Consider the following 22,475-nt stretch of genomic DNA (forward strand, 5'->3'; position numbering starts at 1 on the left):
ATACATTCCCTTGCATTTTTAATGAATTTTACTAAAGCACTGGGAATTGTTGAGCTTAATAAAACCAAAACTCAAGAGGATCTGGTTCTAATGAATAATGTGCCTACTTGCTATATTTTCTCTCTCCAACCCTGGGAAGTCAGTAAGAGATTTTTAAGTTCATTGTTCTTCATAAGTTTCTGCAGTAGGAAGTAGAATTACAGTGCTGGACCCAAAGAGCTATTAATACTCACTCATTGGAGATTTTCTCAGGGCAGATGATGTCATGCCGAATACTTCTCCATCATCCACCCCAAATTCGGAAGCATCTTCAAAGTCATCTCCATCACTATCACTAACCATATGAACATCGGTGCTTTGCTATTTAAGAAAAGTCCTGATTAGTTTTATATTGACTTTAGGAAATCAAATTCCAAAATATAAGTTAAGTAATCACAATAGGACATTAGTATTACAATAGTTCTATTAAATAAGAAGCCATTTGCTAGAGTAAAGCTTAATATTTTTCATTTTAAGGCTTATATATATTTCTAAACTTGCTGTGATACCCCTAGACTAAAGGCTGGAACCTGAGGGAAAATGAAGGATGCTTACAAACTCAATGAAGACAGGGATTTTTGTCTGTTTTATCCCCAGAACATAGTACACAATTAAGTGCTCAATAAATATTTGCTCAATAAATGAGGAGATGGGTATAATCAGGTCAAAGACAAAGCAAGCTATATGAGTCTTTTAAAAAGCTCACAGTAATCTCCATTTCAAACTTGCCACTTCCTTACTGCAATGGTTCTCAAATTTTTCATTAGTGGAATATGGTACACTATTTTCAGTGTTACTGGAGATAACATGAAATACACTATATAAAAGCTCTTTGTAAAGTGCAGGCTATTAAATATGAGATGTGCTTCTATTCAATAAACATTGAGAATTTACTACATGCTGGGCACTGATAAACATGCTCTGTTTATTTTGTTTTCAGCAACATCAGTTGAGATTTAAAGTATTACAATTAAAAACATCGGATTCAAAATATGAACTAGGCTGCTATCTCTAGGTAAGAATGGAATTTCAAAATACTGAGATCTAAAACATCCAAACTGTGAATACTGACAAATATTTATGCCTTGGATGAGAAGGGGGTCCCAGCAAGGTACCTGGCTAAATGCCTGTCTGTACTATGTTCAATAAATGAAGTCTACACAGACTATTTAATATATGAAATTTCTATCTTTTAAAATATGGCACTATGTCCTTAAGCTATGAAAATGGGGAAACTATTTGATTCTGGTCTATGCAAAAGAGCCTAACTTAGAGATAAATATTTGCCAGAAAAGCATTAAGAGAAACTTAGAATCAAAGACTCATAAAACTTGGCTAGAGGGATGTTAGAGGTTAGCTAGTCATAAAAATTACAGATTTTAAACTAGAAGGGATTTTAAAGATCTTCTCATCAAGGGTTTTCAAACTTCTTTTCACAGGGTTACCTCTCTCCCCTGGCCCCAAGGAAAATATTATGTAAAATTATAGTGCATACAATAGACAAAAGTAAGGCTACTCTGGTTGATGCAGCGAGAGGGCAATGGGGAGTCTAATGCTCCTCCTAGGCTTGGCCTTTTCTTTCTCATATCCCTTTGATAGTTGGGGTACCTCTGAAGGATCTCAGGACACTGTGGAACAATTTTAAAACTACTGATCTAGCAAGTCTAATGGTTCCAAATGAAGAAGCCAAGATATTTACTCCATTTGACTCAGCTCAGCATTTCCTCCTTGGGCATAACCAAGCACTAATAACCAGAATTGTAACATTTTCCGTCTTATTTGAAAGAAAGTCTTCCTAGTGGTTTGAATAAAGAAGATAATGAAGAAATACTTATTGAAGGAGTAAAAATGAATGGTCCTTGTCCTAAGCAGTCTATCTGCTATTCTGACTGCACCACTATTTCTCACAGACACCTTGGTTCTACTTACGATCCTAATCTTACTTTAGTGTTTCACTTTGTAGGGCAAAGATCTCCTGATTTCAGCAATTCAACAGCTTAAAAATTCAAAAACCCCTTCTCATTTCAAAGTAGTAAGGGAGCCTCCTCTACAAAACAACACATCTATTAGGATGACTACTGTGCTTGAATTCCCTGTGTTTCAGGCACACAGATATCTGGAGCATGAAGTTCCCTGAACTTTGAGTCTCAGTTTCTTAAAGGGGTAAAGGTGTAGGATCTAAAAGGTACACTACATACTCTTCTAGGATACTTAGCCAGGTTCACAGGCTAGTGGAAAGAAACAAAGGTCCAGTCTGATGAATCTTGTCACATTCTCTATCAGCTAAGCTACCATCTCAGCCTTCACTTAGTCTTGCCTAACACTCATCTTTCCCTTTAAGAGGCATCAGGTTAAGAAGGGTTGGAGGACACAGAGAAGAAAAAGCCTTGTTCTACATATCATCTTTTCTTCTCACTCCTTTTACCTTATCCACCACATCTAAACTCCTTCTCCTAATCCAGTTTTCCAATCAAATAGTAGCCCCTTTCCATAACAACAGAACTTTATATCATACTGGGATAGTGATTTTAATTTTGTGCCTATGTAACTAACTCATTATTCATTTTGTCTTCATAAAGTGTAGAGTTCCCAAATCTCTTAAAATCCAGAAAGCAAAATCCTACAACAACAACATCTTTAAAGGGAGTTATCTAAAAAGTCAATTTTGTTGAAAAAAGTATATTTCAAATATGAATTATTGAAGTATCTGCAAGAATGAGCTGCTTAATTATGTATAAGGAACTCCCAATCTCTTCACATTTTCTTATCAGCCATCTAACAGGTTAGGAAAAGCTTTTTCTAAAAAATGAGATAAACAATCTTTTTTTCATTAATGTTTGCTGATGAGAATACATAATCTCTTGGTTCAGCCATGGCAGCCCTAAAACTCTTTGAATCCAGAGAAGTTATTTACTCAGAATTTAAAAAACAGCTTAAAAAATTCGTGATTCTATTTTGGCTGTTTATTGGCATTCATTTATTCCCATTATCATTTAACAAACATTTACCAAACCCTAGTAAATGCCACACTGCCTGGACCTATGTGAAAGATATAGTCTATACGCTCTTAAAGAACACTATATAATATATACAGTTAATTGTAATACCTAGTGATAAGTGTTATGACAGGTTAAGTTTAGAGAACATTTAATGCACGAGGAATGGGAAAAATCAGAGCAAACTTCCTAGAGGAGAAAGAACCAAACTGTTTGAGACAAAATTTAGACTCATATATACTCGGCACTAAGGCAAGCTTAAAACTGAAGTAGATGTTCTTTTCATCAACTACTTATATCAAAGCAACAGGTTAAAAGCTAGGGATACAGAGATAGATAAAACATGGTTCAGGCCTTCAAGAAATGCTAAAGGAAGACATAAAAATATACTTTTGAATAGTCAAAAGGAAAGGGTCATAAAAATCCAATGTATCAGTTCATTTGGGACAGTTTCAAAGAATAGCAGGTCCCTCAGTGATTAGAATGAACAGTTTTTGGCTTGGATTGATAGTGATCATTAATATGGGTGAGGAAATAGGTTTCTGGGGAGATATGGGAAGTTCAATTTTGTACAGAGTGAGTCTGAAGTGGGCATTCAGATGGAAATGTTCAGAAGTAACATGATTACTATTTAGCTTGTCTGCCTGTGGTGCAATACCACATACTAATGGTAGGACCACAGCAGACAAGCTAAATACTTGTCTCACCAAGTTTTAAAAATTGAAATACAAATTTTTGGCAATTATCTGTGTTCAATTTCATTTTATTAGGTACAAGATCCTTTATGCAAAGACTTTGCTTTGTTCACAGCCACATTCCTGACATTTAGATCAGTACCAGGCATAGAGGGGCATGTAATCAGAACTTACTGAATGAATACCGAATGACTCTTTTCTGTCGCTTAAACCAAAACCTAGGTATCATTCTTATCGCTTCCTTTTCTCTCCTCCCACAGATCCTATCAGTCACCAGTCCTACAGATCTTCCCTCCAAAGTACTTCCTGAACCCATATCCTTCTCTATTTTTACAAATTATGTTCTAGTTCAGGATCTCATTATCCTTTAACTGTGCTAGTACAATAGATTCATACCTGATTTTTCTGCCTCCAGTCTTGCTTCCCTTATATCTAGCCTCTGCACAGCAGCAAAGTACTCTTCTCCAAAATGTGTATTTGGGGAAAGAAAATCATTTGTCACTGAAAAGCCTCCTGTGGCTGCCCAAAGTTCAAATTCCCAACATGACCTGTAAGACCTAAGATCTATTCACCTTCACCTCATCTCTTATCTTTGTCTCCCACTTTATTTTGCACGAACACCAAACTGCACTCATCTCTGTGCATATACTACATCAGATCATGCTGTTTCCTTTGAATGAAATACTATTTCCATATTTCTTCATCTGGCTGACTGTGCCTCATTCTTTATAATTAGATTTGGATATAAATTCCTGTAGTCTTTCTTCATCCTCCTCCCCCAACTCATTCCTCTCTCCCCTACTCCTTCTTCTTTTTAAAAAAATACTCACTCACCAATATTTATTTTGTGGCTGGTATGTGCCAGGTACTACACTAGGTGTTCAGAGGTGCATAAGGCAGACATGGCTTTTGCTTGCAAACATTCTTGAGTGTTATGCCTTCAACCCCCACATTTGTGCCCTAGTATCTTGTGCTTGCTCAATTTTATCATTACATAATATGAAATTACCAGTTTTATATTCATCTGACTAGCACATAGTGAGCATTTAATAGACGTTTCCTTAACTGAAGTTATTAACTAATTAACTAGCATCTACTACATTTGAAGTTTGTTGTTGTTGTTTTGTTTGTTTGTTTTATTCTTGTGGCACTCCCCTCTCTCTTCCACTATCAACTGAGGATTGGACAATTCTCAAGAAGCCTGGGTCTATGGGTCCCTACCCTGTTCCACCCAGGCAGCTGGAGAAAGGAGAGGAAGGTATTAGCTAGGTACTCAGATATGGAAAGATCATTAAAAGGGGGCTCAGGAGCAAGGGAAGGCTGGGAAGGAAAGAAAAAATGGTGAATTATCATTAAAAAAATATAGTTGCAGGAGAGGAAGGAGGATGTAAGAAATAAAATTCCCCTAGCTAGAGGACACGTAACTATAATCCATAAAATTCAAAGCTTAAATTTAACTACTGGTCTCAAATATCTTCGTCCTAACTCAAGGCTTCAGACAATCAATAGAAAAATGGTAGTTGTCCTGAAACCTGAAATCATGTAGGAGAAGGGTTAAAAGCAGAAAAAAAAAAGAAGCAGAACCACTGGGTGGAAGCTACAAGGACACAGGTTCCGTTTAAGGAAGATATCAACAGACAGAGCTGCTCAACAATGGAATTGGTTGCCTTGTTATTGAAGATAAAACAAAGGTATATTTTGAGGGGATATTTTGAGTGAGCTCTTTTAGCATACAGACTGTGGTCCTAATGATGGGCACCTAGAAGACATTAATGTTTAAATGAATGAGGGATGAATGGATAGAAGAGTGGAAATCAAATTTTAAAAATCCCGTCCAGTTGTATAATTCTATGGCAGCATAAAAGCCCGAGTCACACTTGCCCATTTCTCACCAGTTCCCTAAAAAGGTGATATTTACAGTTAGCCAGGGAAAGAAAAATAATGGTTTCATCACAAATAATCACATTTTAAGATGTTCCCAAGACTGCAGCTCTTTTAGTTTAGCAAAGCCTCCTAATCCCATTCTACCTTCTTCTCTAACCTAAAGAGTATGCCAGCCTTTCATAAACACTATTTCTTACTGTATGGCACTGACTTCTTTTTGCTGTAGGGACCATCCAAATAACACATACAATGGTGAGAGTGAGAGAAGGAAATAAAATGAAGTGAAACAGGTATCTGTCACCTTTCAGAGCACAGAATTTAAAATTTTGGGTGGAGCTAGTTGGCCACCTTTTAATGTAGTAGATTTATCCATTACAGGGTTGAAGCACAACCTACTTCAGCATTAGAAACACACTCACACATTAGAAAGAAGTATTTCAATAAATTATTTCTGGGAATTTCTGCCAAGCAGTGAAACTCAATATCATGTTTTCTTTCATGAGGATTAGTGAGATAAAATGCTAACTAAAATGGTGTGGGCTCCTTAAAGGAAATTAACATTTTTAGAGGCCTAAGAAAACAATACAGTAATATTTGTAGCACGGGAAAACCCTTTCTTCTTTGTGGATTTCTAAAAAAATGTTAAAAACCAGAGTTGCAAATTATCATTTCCTGTGGCAGCTGCCATAATGAGTGTCCAAAATACAGTCAGTTTAAATAAAAATTCACAACCACATTTTGTATAGAATGTAAATGGAAAAAGGTTTTATTGGACTGAAAAACACTGAGGTAACATTTTTCTGTGCTATTTAGTTATGACCTCTATCACATACACTTTTTAAGTGATGGTGATGATTTTTCTTTAACACATAGTAGGAGCTCAATAAATGCTTTCTAACAGATAAATTGTAATGTCCAAGCTATCTTTCCCATTACCTTTTAATCAAAGTCACAGTTGGATACCGAGTGCTATTGTTGCCATGGAAAAGATACTGTCTTTTAACATTGTTCAGACCCACAAAGACACACACAGGTACATCCCATACCTAAACATGTTCAATCTTATCTGTCCCTCTTCTGTTTCTATAGCACTCTATGTGCTATCTCTGCTTTTATTAGTTTGCCATTATAATTAATTAATCTATCACCTTTGACTCTGAGCACCTTGGTATAGATACATTGTTATTCATCTTTGTTACTTAGTATTAAGCACAATACCTGGTTCATAGAAGGTGCTCTAGCTCAATGAGTTAAAGGACCTTCAGGATCAGTCTTAGTAAATGTACTCAATTATATAGTTGGCAATGAAGAAAATCTGTTGTCAACATGTCAATTCTAAGTAAAACTCATTTCAACCAATCCACCTGAATTCTGTCTGTTGAAACATGAAACTTATAGACCAAGAAGGAGCACATTAACAATAAACTCGCATGAAAAGTTTCTACCTTCAAGAATTTACTGAGATTTTATTCATGCTACATTAACTTATCTATTCATTGCTGTGGCAGATAAAAAAGAATAGGAAGTGGGCAGGCAGGTGGAAGACAGGCCTCCTATTCACCGAAAAGCTTGGCAAACAGGCTTACCTCTTCGGACTGCTCCCGGGTTTGCGCAGGTGAAGCTCTTCTGCCCACTGTAAGTCGATGGCAGGGATAAGACAGCCCTGATTCAGCAAGACACATCTGCAAAAAGAAGAATCCACCATTCGTAAACAAAATGAGGCCATGTCTCACAAAAGCCCCTTTTGATATTTTCTAGATTTCTTTTTTTTAAAAAGATTTTATTCATTTGAGAGAGAGAGAGAGAGAGAGCGCACGCACACTCGCACATGAGCAGGGGGAGGGGCAGAAGAAGGAGAAGCAGACTCCCTACTGAGCGGGGAGCCAGCCCGATGCAGGGCTCTATCCCAGGACGCTGGGATCATGACCTGAGCCGAAGGCAGACACTTAATGGACTGAGCCACCCAGGTGCCCCAATATTTTCTAGATTTCTGAAGTTAGATTAGAAAGCTCACTCTATGCTAATTTGGATGCCTTTTATTTCTTTTTGTTTCTGATTGCTGAGGCTAGGACTTCAAGCACTATGTTGAACGACAGTGGTAAGAGTGGGCATCCCTCTTGTGTTCCCGATCTTAAGGGAAAAGCGCTCAGCTTTTCCCCAATGATGATGAGATTCGCTGTGGGCTTTTCAAAGATGGCTTTAATGATATTGAGGAACGTTCCCTCTATCCCTATACTCTGAAGAGTTTTAATCAGGAATGGTTGCTGTATTTTGTCAAATGCTTTTTCTGCATCAATTGAGAGGATCATATGGTTCTTGTCTTTTCTTTTATTGATGTGCTCTATCACGTTGATTGATTTGAAAATGTTGAACCACGCTTGCATCCCAGGTATAAAACCCACTTGGTTGTGGTGAATAATCCTTTTAATGTACTGCTGGATCCCATTAGTTAGGACCTTGTTGAGTATTTTGGCATCCATGTTCATCAAGGATATTGGTCTGTAATTCTCCTTTTGGGGCCAGGGTAATGCTGGCCTCATAGAAGGAGTTTGGAACCTTTCCGTTTCTATTTTTTTGAACAGCTTCAGTAGAATAGGTATTATTTCTTCTTTAAATGTTTGGTAGAATTTGAGAGGTTTTTGATTATTGCTTCAATTTCGTTACTGGTTATTGGTCTATTCAGATTGTCTATTTCTTCCTGTTTCAGTCTTGGTGGTTTGTAAGTTTCCAGGAAGGCATCCATTTCTTCCAGGGCTTAATTTGTTGGCATATAGTTGCTGGTAATGATTTCTAATAATTGTTTCTATTTCCTTGGTGTTGGTCATGATCTCTCCCCTTTCATTCATGATTTTATTAATTTGGGTCCTTTCTCTTTTCTTTTGGGTAAGTTTGGCCAGTGGTTTATAGATCTTATTAATTCTTTCAAAGAACCAGCTTCTAGTTTCATTGATCTGTTCTACTGTTTTTCTGGTTTCTATTTCATTGATCTCTGCTCTAATCTTGATCACAGTAGCCCAGGTATTACATTCCCAGGAAGGCTTTGAAAGTTTGAAATTTTTCCATATATAGCACGTTACAATAGTCAAAGCTATTTTTTTGTTTGTTTGTTTAAACAACAGAAATTTATTTTCTCACAGTCCTGGAGGTTGAAAGTCTCAGATCAAGATGTCGGCAGGGTTGGTTTCTTTTTTTTTTTTTTTTCTCTAATCTGCTGTTTTTTTAATTACTTTTTTTAAAAACATTTTATTTATTTGAGAGAGAGCGAGAGAGAGAGTGAATGAGCAGGAGTGGGGGGGAAGGGGCAAAGGAGAGGGAGAGGCCGACTCCTGAGATCATGACCTAAGCTGAAGGCAGACACTTAACCAACTGAGCCACCCAGGCACCCCTCTTTTATTAAGTTTTAATTTATATTTATTTTTTTCTAGCTAGAAACATTTTATTTAAATGTGCCAAATAAAAACCCACATTTTCAGACCACCAGGATGTTAATACATTTAACAAAAATTTATATTATCTTATTGCTGTGAATTTACAGTTATAATCCAGATCCATTTTGACTGGATGATTGAAATAACCTTCCTAAGTTACGCTTTACAGACATCACAAATCCCTTATAATAATGTAAACGAAATAACTCTTCCCTAAAAGGTGAACTTGAGAACTTCACTCTTTCAGGTCTTGCACTTCTTTGTGGACTTCCTGATGGGGAATGACTTCTTTTTGGAGATGGGATATCTGAACTTTGGCTGCTTCTTAGTAGTGAAACAGACCTGGATCTTGACCTTGACCTCGACGGGCATCTTGAACCTTTTATAGAACCAGACCTAGATCTTCTGGGTGAAGCGGATCTTGAAAGAGACACAGATCTTGATGGTTGAGGAGATGCTGATCTTGACCTCCTGCTCCTGCTACATGAGCAAGAGTATCGCCTGCCTCTGGATCTTAAATGTGATCTACACTGTGACCTGTTTCTCCTCTGCTGGCTGTAATGATGACAATCATAATCATAATGTCCCTTTTCGCCACACTCATAGCATTTATCATTGGGATCAAAGGAACGTTGGGCAGGTGGTTTATCAAAACCAGATCTCCAAAGCATGCCTGTTGATAATTCAACTCTCACTCAGGAACCACAAATCACTCTCCCATCCAGGCCTCAAACTGCATCTTCTGCATGTCTAGGATCTTCAGGTTCCACAAAGGCAAATCCTAGAGGACTTTTCACAATCCACACAGTTCTTAAGGGACCATAATAACTAAAAGCCCTTTCTAACTCTCCTCTGCTGACACTGGTTCCCAGATTACCAACACACACCTTGGTTTTCTCCTCCATACCACCTGTAAGGTGATATGATGCCTGGCCTGCTTGCAGTGCCCAGGGAGTAATACAAAAGCTGCAACACCGACTCAGTCATCAATGGTCCCAGCGGTCTTAAGTTTTTATTTTAATTCCAGCATAGTCAACATATACAGTGTTATATTAGTTTTAGGTGTACAACAAAGTGATTCAATAACTCCATACATCACCCAGTGCTTATCACAGTAGGTGCACTCCTTAATCCCCATCACCTATTTCACCCATCTCCCCCATCCACCTCCGTCTGATAACCATCAGTTTGTTCCCTATCATTAAGAGTCTGTTTCTTGGTTTGTCTATTTTTTCTTCCTACGCCCATTTGTTTCTTAAATTCCACATGAGTGAAATCATATGGTATGTCTTTCTCTGCCTGACTTATCTCACTTAGCATTATACTTTGTAGCTCCATCCATGTCAGTGCAAATGGCAAGATTTCATTCTTTTTTATGGCTGAATAATAGTTCATTGTATATATATGCCACCTCTTCTTTATCCATTCATCAGTCGATGGACACTTGGGCTGCTTCCATAATTTGGCTATTGTAAATAATGCTGCTATAAACATTGGGGTGCATGTATCCCTTTGAATTAGTATTTTTGTATTCTTTGGCTAAATACCCAGTAGGGCAATTGCTGGATCCCAGGGTAGTTCTATTTTTAACTTTTTGAGGAAACTTCATATTGTTTTCCAGACTGGCTGCACAAACTGCACAGACAGTTTGCATTCCCACCAACAGTGTAAGAGGGTTCCCCTTTCTCCACATCCTCACCAACACTTGTTGTTTCTTTGTTTTAGATTTTAGCTATTCTGACAGGTGTGAGATGATATCTCATTGTAGTTTTCATTTGCATTTCCCTGATGATGAGTTGATGTTGAGCATCTTTTCATGTGTCTGTCAACGATTTGCATGTCTTCTTTGGAGAAATGTCTGTTCATGTCTTCTGCCCATTTTTTAATTGGATTATTTGTTTTGGGGGTGTTGAGTTGTTTTAAGTTCTTTATACATTTTGGATGCTAATCTTTTATTGGATACATCATTTGCAAATATCTTCTCCCCTTCAGTAGGTTGCCTTTTAATTTGGTTGATTATTTCCTTTGCTGTGCAGAAGCTTTTTATTTTGATGTAGTCCCGAAGTTTATTTTTAGTCAAGGCTATTTTTCATAAGCAAAAGACTAGTGCTCCAGGAAACCGTAATAGGCCTAAAATAAGCTAATCATATATATATATATATATGTATATATATATATATACATATATATATCTCCACACCCCCACCCACCACCAGTGTGTCTGTTACTTTTCCAATTAGAATGATACTTCAGTTTACTAATTCCCAGGGAAACACTATAAATCTTTTCTGGAGGGTATACTGCAATAGTGTTTGCTGAAGGCATTAAAAAGAAAAGTTTCTACAGATGATAACAATATCATTTATGTTTTAATCATATTAATCCACAATATCAGATTGTTATAGCTTAGGAATCTACAATATATGTAAAGCACGTAGCACAGTAACTGGCACACAAACATTCAGTGAACTCAGTTAATTTTTATTACCATTATGATATATTACCTAAAGAATCTGCCTAGTTTAGCCAACACAATTAAAGCCAAATATATTTACTCCTACTGAAGTTTTTAGTGGGTCAGATATTAAATAACTAATTTGAGGTTTAAATTAAATTTGGGAAAATGTGAGCAAATATGAGTACATGTCACTTTTGTATATTTAGAGGAATTAAAACAATATTAAATAGCCAAAAGAGGGTGTTTTTCTTTGGTGTTCATGAAATGACACATTTGTGTATTTAATGTAATGATGATATCATGTTTCTTTTATTATTATTAGAAATAAAATAGAGTCTCCATTAGCACACTGAAAACACTTTTGGTAACTTTTGGGGAGGTGTGAATTAAACTGATATATGAGGAAACCCAAATATCTGTAAATTTATAGAGACCAACCACGGACACAATAGTGGGTTGGTTATAACTACAATTCAAACGTGTTATAATCAAGCTAATTATCTGAAGACAAATACTGAATGAAAAAGGCAAATGTCACATGAATACACAGGTATTTTCAATCATGTGAGGTGTGTGCTGTCATATAGATTATACTGATAAAAATCATTTGTATTTGATTATTTTTTTCTTTAGTCTGGTTAGAGGTCTTTAAATTTTTTTTTAAATTGGGGTATAACCTTTGCCACTTTAATCATTTTATTTTATTTATGTTTTAAAGTAATAATGTCCATGTCCAATGTGGGGCTCTAACTCCCCACCCTGCAATCAAGAGTCTCATGTGCTACTGACTAAGCCAGCCAGGTGCCCCGTGGTTAGAGGTTAGTTAGTTAGTTTTGGCATTTAGATGTTTTGGCATTGTCTCTTACAAATGCTAGAAAACCTGATTAATAATAATAATTTTTAAAAGTAAAACTGTATCAATTCTGTCATTCTATTCAGTCATATTCATCAACATTTGTCACAATTGGCTCAATTTATTTTATTTCAGTATAAACAAAAGCAAAGCTAATTTGTATAAGAAGCACAGGCTAAATTTGAAGTCACGTTACTTTCACAATATTTTTCATTACAAAAAAAAAGTCCTCCTCCCCCCACCCTAAAATCCTCTGGTAATGAAATAATAATGATGGTAAATGTCACTGACAATCAGAAGCAGTGTAGTATAATGGAAAGAGACTTGGACTAGGAGCCAGAAAAATCTCAATTCAAGTATTTCCCAGCCTCCTGCACTTGGGGAAGTCATTTCTCTATTCTACTCCAGAATTTTCCATTTATTGAGGTGAATAATCCCTGCCTTAACTACCTCAATTGACTTTTGAAAGGGTTAAATGTATTAAGGTAAGTAAAAGCTGCCTTTGAAACTACTGAATAAGCAGAAGACCTGTTATCATTCCAATGATCATCATTTTTAGGACCTGGAGAAAAGAGATGATGATTAGATTCTACTGTGACTACCTTTGCATAACAGCCTAATCATGTATAAATTAAAAGACATACTTTAGGAGAAGCTGGAGGAAAGTGCTCATTAAAAGTACACAGTACTGGGTGCCTGGGTGGCTCAGTCGTTAAGCTGGGCCTTCAGCTCAGGTCATGATCCCGGGGTCCTGGGATCGAGCCCCACATCGGGCTCCCTGCTCCGCGGAGAGCCTGCTTCTCCCTCTCCCTCGCTCCCCCTGCTTGTGTTCCTGCTCTCGCTCTCTGTCAAATAAGTAAATAAAATCTTAAAAAAAAAAAAAGTACACAGTACTACAGATGGGCTGGCTCCTCAATGGGCTTCTCTCCACAGTTTTCAACATTAACCTTCCCCATAGCTATTAATAATTCCTGAAGAGGAGAGCGGCGAGCACTTTCTCCTTAGCCTACAGCTGACCAAGTGGGCCTCTGCATCACTCTATTTCAGATCCTACTAATCACAATACACTAGGAAGTTAAAGGGTCAGGAATTTCTGAGTTACTATACGTCCAGTGTGGATTAAATAGAAGTCTGTCCTAAAGGAACATATATACCAGTTAGAAAGACAAAAGATGCACATAGGAACAGGCACAGAAAAAGGAATACAAGGGAGGAAAGATGGGGCAGTCTCTGTAGGGCTAGCAACCCCTTGGAAGGGACAATAGTTACTCAGACAGTGATTTCAAGAATTTAGGGCTAAAGTAAATGTTTGATGGGACTCAAAACCTAAATTTACATAAAAGATGTGAAGTCAGAAGGCTGAGTTGTCCAATGACTATGGGCAAAATCACTTAGAATTTCTGTATTTCAGTTTTCTTATTTAGAGAATGGTGTAATAGAACCCATCCTTAATTTACAAAATAGGGTAATCAATCTGTTCTCTCTCACAGAGTTGGTATGAAGATCCAATAAGATTGAGATAATGTATGTGAAACCAAATGGTTATACAATTATAAAGGATCGATATTATTATCATTGGGGTATTTATTTTGCAAGGAATTGGAAAAAAAGATTAGGGCTGCAGGTTTGTTTGACTTTATAGTTGAAGGGGGTTACCTTAAAAAATTTAAATTTGCATACATTATATTAGTTAATTAACCTATACATAATGGTACTCTCTCAGTCACAAGATAGCTTTAACCTAATATAATGAAGAACTGTGACTCATTTGCAAAATCTATTTCAAGGCTTTATTCAGTTTTTTTCCTGGCCATGTTAGACTGTAATTCTCTGACTTTCCATTACTGCAGATACAGAGGTTCAAAACAGAGTCACAAATTCAAAATGAAGTCATGGCAAAATTCCTTTATTATTTAATTCTATACCTTTAAATAAATAAAGCATATCTGAGAGTATAATCTTCTGAATGCTTAGGGATGGAGAAAGGTTGAGGTAAAAGAATTTTACTCTCACTATTATATGTATTAAATGGGTCATGGGTTTAATTAAACTATTATATATGTAAATGGGTTATGTTGTTGAAAGGCAACATAGAAAGTCTTCGTAATACATGTTTACGAAGACTTTCTTTTCTTTTCTTTTTTTTTTTTACGAAGACTTTCTTTTCTTAAAGAGTAATTTTAGGTTTACAACAAAATTAAGAAGAAAGTACAGAGATTTCTCCTATACTGCCTGTCCTCAAACAGGCATAGTCTCTCCCATTATTAACATCACTCACCAGAATGGTGTTTTTTTACCAAGGATAAACCTACATTGACACATTGTAATTACTCAAAGTCCATAGTTTACAATAAGGTTCACTCTTGGTGTTGTACATTTTATATGTTTGGAAAAAGGTATAATGGCATTTATCCATTGTATAATGTCATACAGAGTATTTTCACCACTCTAAAAATCCTCCATGCTCTGACTATTCATCTCCACCTCCCCTCACTGCCCTTGGCAACCACTGGTCTTTTTCCTGTCTCCATAGTTTTTTCTTTTCCAGAAGGTCATTCCAAATTGGTCTCTTTCAATTAGTAATATGCATTTAAAGTTCATCCATGTCTTTTCATGGCTTAAAATCTCATTTCCTCTTAGTATTGAATGATATTCCATTGTCTGGATGTACCACAGTTTGTTTATCCATTCGCCTACTGAAGGATGTCTTGGTTGCTTCCAGGTTACAGCAATTATGAATAAAGTAGCTATAAACATCTGTGTGTCGGTTTCTGTATGGAACTAAATTTACAACTCCTTTGGGTAAATAGCAAGAAGCACATTCTAGGTCACATGGTAAGAGTATGTTTAGTTTTCTAAGAAACTACCAAATCGTATTCCAAAATGGCTGTAACATTTTGCATCCCTACCAATAGTGAATTAGAGTTCCTATTGCTCCACATCCTCACCAGCATTTGGTGGTGTCAGTGGTCTGGAATTTGGTCATTTAAAAGGTGTTTTTTGTTTGTTTGTTTGTTTGTTTTGTTTTAAGTGGGGGGGTAGAGGCAGAGAAAGAGGGAGAGAATTTTTTTAAAAAGATTTTGAGAGAGAGAGAGAACACAAGCAGGAGGAGGGGCAGAGGCAGAGAGAGAGAGGAACAAGCAACTTCCTGCTGAGCAGGGAGCCTGATGCAGGGCTCGATCCCAGGACCCTGAGATCATGACCTGAGCCAAAGTGAGATGCCTAACTGAGCCATCCAGGCACCCTAGGAGAGACAGAATCTTAAGCAGGCTCCATTTCCAGCATGGAGCCTTATGCGGGACTCAATCTCACAACCCTGAGATCATGACCTGAGCCAAAATCAAGAGTTGACAGACTGAGCCACCCAGGGACCCCTTAATGGGTAGTTTTTAAATTTGCATTTCCCTGATGACATATGATGTGCAGCATCTTTTCATATGCTTATTTGCCATCTGTATATCTTCTTTGGTAAGATGTCTGTTAAGGTCTTTGGCTCATTTTTAAATTGGGTTGTTCATTTTCTTGTTGAGTTTTAAGAGTATCTTTTGTAGATCTTTTCTACCAATTTGTGGTTTATCTTCTGATTCTCTTGAAAGCAAGGACTTCTAAAGTCTGAGTGTCTTGAGTTCGAATTCACTTCTGGTAGTTATTGTTCTATTATTTACTCCAATCAATATTTCATATCTCAAACCTCAGCTTCTTCTATAAAAATGGGTAATATTTCCTTTCCTAAAAGGCCTTCTGTAAGATGGCTTTAATGAGAACTGATTTGCCGAACAGTAGATATCCCATCAGTTTGTAAATACTCTTAAGGCCTATTTGAAGTTTTTTTTTTTCTTTCTTATAGAAAGTATTTAGTATTTTCTTAGGAACATATTAACTATGTCAATGATTCTCAAAATGTGGTTTATAGACACAGGGTTCTTGAGATCCTTTTAGAGGTTCCACAAGGTCAAAATCATTTTCATAATAATATTTAGATGGTATTTGACTTTTTCACTGTTTTTACACTGACAGTGAAAAAGCAATGGTGGGCAAAACTGTTGGTACCTTAACACAAATCAAGGTAGTGACACCAAACTGTGTGAAAGTCTCCACTGCCAAACTCACTGTAAAAATGCCAGTTTAACTTAAGAATGTTCCTGCTGAATCAGTAAAAAATATTACTTTTAATTAAACTTGACTCTCGAGTACACCTCTTTTAATATTCTCTATGTGACAAATGGGAAGTATGTATAAAACTCCTGCTGCATGAAGAAGTATGATGGTTGTGTTGAGGAAAAAGCACTTGTGTAATTGTTTGACTTGTGTGCTGAATGAACTACTTTTTTCATAGAACACTATGATTACTGAAATGACTGGCAGGCAAACTATGGTTATTTGGACTTAAGTAATATTTGACAGGATTTTCTTCCAAAATGAATTAAGCAAGCCTGTTACTTTAAGGAACAGGTCTGGGAGTATTAACTGCCCATGACAAAATTTGAGTTTTCAAGTAAAAATTAAAATTTTGGAAAACTTATCAGCCACCAAAAATATAACAGCTTCCTAATGCTTAAAGACTTTCCTCTCCCCCCCCCTTTTTTTTTTAGATTTTGGTTGTGTGGGTTTTTTTTAAAGATTTTATTTATTCATTTAACAGACAGAGACACAACAAGAGAGGGAACACAAGCAGAGGGAGTGGGAGAGGGAGAAGCAGGCTTCCCACTGAAGCAGGGAGCCTGACACGGGGCTCAATCCCAGGACCCTGGGATCATGACCTGAGTCAAAGGCAGATGCTTAACGACTGAGCCACCCAGGTGCTCCTAAAGATTTTGTTTTTAAGTAATCTCTACACCCAACATGGGGCTTGAACCCACAATCCTGAGATCAAGAGTCGCATGCTCCACCAACTGAACCAGTCAGGCACCCCCTTAAAGACTTTTCTGATGAGGTCCGTGGTGATATTAACAGGTTTTTATATATATATATGGAATAGCTTACTGTTAGAAAATCTGCATAACTCAGAGGATCAATACTCTCCAAATGAACAATGAATACATGATGTTATAAAATTATGCACTGGTGAAGGATCTATTTAAAGTGCAAGACAAATCAATGGATCTTACTGTGACAGTACAAAAAGTATATTGATATGGCTGCAGATTCCATATCAAAACTAACATTTAGAAAACTATCACTTTGAGTTCTGGTTTAATATCAAAGAAGAATATCCACAATGATCTGAAAAGACTATTAAAATACTCCTCCCTGTTATCAAACTCAACACCCAAAGAACAAATAATCCAATCAAGAAATGGACAGAAGACATGAACAGACAATTTTCCAAAGAAGACATCCAAATGGCCAACAGACACATGAAAAAGTGCTCAACATCACTCGGCATCAGGGAAATCCAAATCAAAACCTCAATGAGATACCACCTCACACCAGTCAGAATGGCTAAAATTAACAAGTCAGGAAACGACAGATGTTGGCGAGGATGCAGAGAAAGGGGAACCCTCCTACACTGTTGGTGGGAATGCAAGCTGGTGGAACCACTCTGGAAAACAGTATGGGGGTTCCTCAAAAAGTTGAAAATAGAGCTACCGTATGACCCAGCAATTGCACTACTGGATATTTACCACAAAGATACAAATGTAGTGATCTGAAGGGGTACAAGCACCCCAATGTTTATAGCAGCAATGTCCACAATAGCCAAACTATGGAAAGAGCCAAGATGTCCATCAACAGATGAATGGATAAAGAAGATGTGATAGATATATATACAATGGAATATTATGCAGCCATCAAAAGGAATGAAATCTTGCCACTTGCAACGACGTGGATGGAACTAGAGGATATCATGCTAAGCGAAATCAGTCAATCAGACTAAGACAAGTATCATATAATCTCACTGATATGAGGAATTCTTAATCTTAGGAAACAAACAGGTTTGCTGGAGTGGTGGGGGGTGGGAGGGATGGGGTGGCTGGGTGATGGACACTGGGGAGGGTATGTGCTATGGTGAGCGCTATGAATTGTGTAAGACTGATGAATCACAGACCTGTACCTCTGAAACAAGTAACACATTAGATGTTAAAAAAAAAAAAAGTAGGAAGGGAAAAATGAAGGGGGGAAAATTGGAGGGGGAGACAAACCATGAGAGACTATGGACTCTGAGAAACAAACTGAGGGTTTTAGAGGGGAGGGGGTGGGGGGATGGGTTAGCCCGGTGATGGGTATTAAGGAGGGCACGTACTGAATGGAGCACTGGGTGTTACATGCAAACAATGAATCATGGAACACTACATCAAAAACTAATGATGTATGTTGACTAACATAACATAATAAAATAAAATTTAAAAAAATAAAATAAAATACTCCTCCCTGAGAGCAACCCACATGAATGACCTCTTAGATCCCTTCTAGCTCTTATGAACTATAATCTTAATGCATTACTAAGAAGATTCAGTTCAGTCACCCGCAGGATCCTTGCCCTGCATGTGATACACTTAGTGACACAACCTAAAAATTATAAAACGATAGCTTCACTATTTATATCTTTTTAAAAAGATTTTATTTATTTATTTGAAGACAGAGAGAGACAGAACACGCACCCATGAATAGGGGGAGGGGCAGAGGGAGAAGCAGACTCCCTGCTAAGCAGGGAGCTGAAGGCAGATGCTTAACTGACTGAGCCACCCAGGTGCCCCAAACAGCTTTTAAAAATTAGTTTGTAAAATACAATTGCCTTGTGTTTTAAAAAATAATATAAGAAAAAAATTTAAAACCATATTTCAAGCTTGTCACCATCCTGACAAGGCAGCGGCATGGTTCCATCTAGGAACCTAGTTCCATCTAGGTTTGGGAGTCTTACTGGGCATCAGCATTGAATACAATCATTGTCGTACAATGAAGATACACACACACGTATCACTGATTATTACTTTATTGAGGTATAACTGACCTACAATAAACTATACACATTTTGAAATATATAATTTGATATGGTTTGGAATATATATACAAATACCCATGAAATCACTCAGTAGTTTTAAAAAATACTTTAATAATAATTGCTATTATTGAGAGCTTAATATATACTGGTATTATGTTTGTGCTTTATATGCATTACTCCACTTAACTGTCACAATAACCCTGCTTGATAGGTATTATTATAATCCCCATTTTAAAGATAAGGATACTAAGCCTTACACAGATTGCCCAAGGTCACACAGCTACTGAGTAGTGAGCCAAAACTCAAACTCAGAAAGATTTATCTCAGAGGCATTTAGAAATAATTCAATCAAACAACTATCAAGGCCCTACTATATGTTGTCTGAGGGACTGATAAACAAGAATACTTTCTTTGGCTTAATCAAAATAGCTATTCCTGGATACCATCAATTTGTCAAGTACTATATTTTAAGTGCTTAATATATATCTACCATATATGATAATCCTGCAAATTAAAGATAAACATGATTGCATAGATCGCAAAACAGCCTTGGAGGGGTAGAATAACTTGTCTAAGACTAATTAACTACTAAGTAGCAAACCAGATTTTATTCCAAAAGCCATGGAGTTTTAACTACATCACACATTTCTGACCAACCCAAAGCTTTTTATGAAAAAGAAGCCCTAAAGATAACTGCTGGATCACCCCCTTTAAAATTTTCAGACGCTCTTCAGCTAGACAGATTAAAGTAGTTAGAAGCCAAACTGAATCATGAGGCTGAAGTTTCATTTACTGCCAACCAGAGTGCAAATCAAAAAAGCTTATTTATTCACAATCCAAGCTTTTTTTTTTTTTTTTTAAATCACTTATGTGTTAGAAAAGTCACAGAGCTTTAATTTGTGGCAGGTTGAAGCAAGCTTATTAAGAATGTTAGTTACCAAGTGCACATCCACTTGTCTGGACTAGCCCACTGCCACATTCTTGTAGCAGGGTTAAATAGCAGTTTAGTCACCTCATTAAAAAAAAAAAAAAGGCACACTGTTAAAAAGGAAGTGACTAATAATAATCTGGAACCAATGGAATGGTATATTATAAGACATGTGGAGGTCAAGATCAATTATCTACAAAACTCTTGTGTAAACAGCTTAAAAACTGTGTTCTCACCCTGGCCTTGCTGTGTTAGAGTCCTCAACTGATTTGGCAAGTTGGTAAGGTTTAATGAAATAAATACCAACAGTAGCAAATTCTGAGACTTTCTGCTGTGTACAAAAACAAGAATGCTATCATGCAAGCAAGCAGAGTTGAAAGAAACAAGGATGGCTGCTGTAGATGGCTTCATTTTAGACTCATAAGGTATTAGAGTTGGAAGGGTCTTTGAATTCATCAATTGCTCATATCCCAACAAGGAGACCACAGATCTTTTTTTCTTTTTAAGAAGGCACCACACCCAGAGTGGAACCCAATGGGGGGCTTGAACTCACATGAGATCAGGAGTTGGATGCTTAACCAACTGAGCCACCCAAGAGCCCCAGAGACCACAGATCTTTAAGTCTTAGCTGAGTTAAGTGCTGCCACCATACTATCTCCATCAAGCATCCCTTGCTCCATTCAAAGCTAGTAATGGGACTCCCCTGAGAGTTTATCACCAGCCTACTCTTAAGCATCTTCTATCAGTAGCCCCATCATCTCTAATAGATTCCAAATGAAAGGTAGTTTCTCACAAGAAGATCTAGTCTAATACTACTATTTAAGGGGAAACTGAGACATAGAGAGGTAAAGTTGCTTGCCCCAAGTCACAGCTTAATGATAGCACAAGCATGTTCTCTTGACTCTTAATCTGTTCTTCAAAGATGTTATAGCTAGTTGCAAAATACTATATTTTGTTTTAATTATCCCAAATTTCTAAAAAAAAATTTTTAGGAAATATATATGAAAATAATTTAAAATGCTCCTGACTTGTTTTCTTGTTTGTTTCTTTTAATCTAACAGATACATGAAAAGATGTTCAACATGATTAATCATCAGAGAAATGCAAATCAAAACCACAATGAGATACCATCTCACACCAGTCAGAATGGCTAGTATCAAAAAGACAAAAATAACAAGTGTTGGCAAGGAAGTGGAGAAAAGGGAACCCTTGTGCATTGTTGATGGGAATGTAAATTGGTACAGCTACTGTGGAAAACAGTATGGAGTTTCCTCAAAACAAAAAACAAAAAACCTAAAAATAGAAATACCTTATGATCCAGTAATTCCACTTCTGGGTATTTACCCAAAGAAAATGAAAACACTAATTTGAAAAAATATAGGCACCCCAATGTTTATTGCAGCATTATTTACAACAGCCAAGATATGGAAGCAACCTAAGTGTCCCTCAATAGGTGGATGGATAAAGGAGATGTGGTAAATATATATACAATGGAATATTAGTCATAAAATAGAATGAAATCTTGCCATTTGCAACATGAATGGCCTAGAGGGTATTACACTAAGTGAAATAAATCAGACAGAGAAAGACAAATACCATGTGATTTCATTTACAAATGGAATCTAAAACACAAAACAAAGGAACAAACAAAAAGAAAAACAGATTCATAAATACAGAGAACAAACTAGTGGTTGCCAGAAGGGAGGGGAGTAGGGCGATGGCTGAAAATAGGTGAAGAAGATAAAGAGGTACAAACCTCAGTTATGAAATAAATAAATCACAGGGATGAAAAGTACAGCATAGGGAATATAGTCAATAATACTGTAATAACTTTGGTGACAGTAAATACACTTACCATGGTGAGCATTTTGTACTGTATATAATTGTACATCTGAAATTAAATGTCAACTATACTTCAATTAAAAATTAAAAAAAAAGAAAAAAGGAATTTCAAATAAATAATGATTTGAGACTGATCTTTGAGGAAATGACTGTCAAAATAAATAGCAGTTCCTAATGCAGTGGTATGCAGAAATGCCTTAGTGAAGCAACATATTTGTGGCATTCTTGGATAACTACACTCTCAATTATAAGCTATATAAGCTGGGCATCTTCTTGGGTCCTCAGTGAACATTTGCAGAGGACAATTTTCAATAAAAAGATTGCATTATAATATTTTTAATTTATTTTGGTTCCATTTAACCAATAGTTAGTGTCATAAGTTACATGTGAATATTCCCAAGATGTGAACTGT

General features: G+C 36.7%; 1 protein-coding gene and 1 pseudogene across 3 annotated transcripts in view; both read right to left on the reverse strand.

Annotated features, from left to right (window-relative positions):
• Positions 1-22,475, reverse strand: part of FAF1 (Fas associated factor 1) — a 500,302-nt gene that overhangs the window by 141,179 nt on the left and 336,648 nt on the right. For all 3 annotated transcript variants that reach the window (XM_021684282.2, XM_044914506.1, XM_044914505.1), the window contains exons 9-10: positions 7,201-7,296; positions 234-360 (exon numbers count right to left, since the gene is read on the reverse strand). In XM_021684282.2, the coding sequence (XP_021539957.1) occupies positions 234-360; positions 7,201-7,296 (223 nt within the window). The remainder of the gene's footprint in view (positions 1-233; positions 361-7,200; positions 7,297-22,475) is intronic.
• LOC110575321 lies at positions 9,150-9,947 on the reverse strand (annotated as a pseudogene).

The sequence above is a fragment of the Neomonachus schauinslandi genome, chromosome 4 (assembly GCF_002201575.2).
Source record: "Neomonachus schauinslandi chromosome 4, ASM220157v2, whole genome shotgun sequence".
Lineage (NCBI taxonomy): Eukaryota > Metazoa > Chordata > Mammalia > Carnivora > Phocidae > Neomonachus > Neomonachus schauinslandi.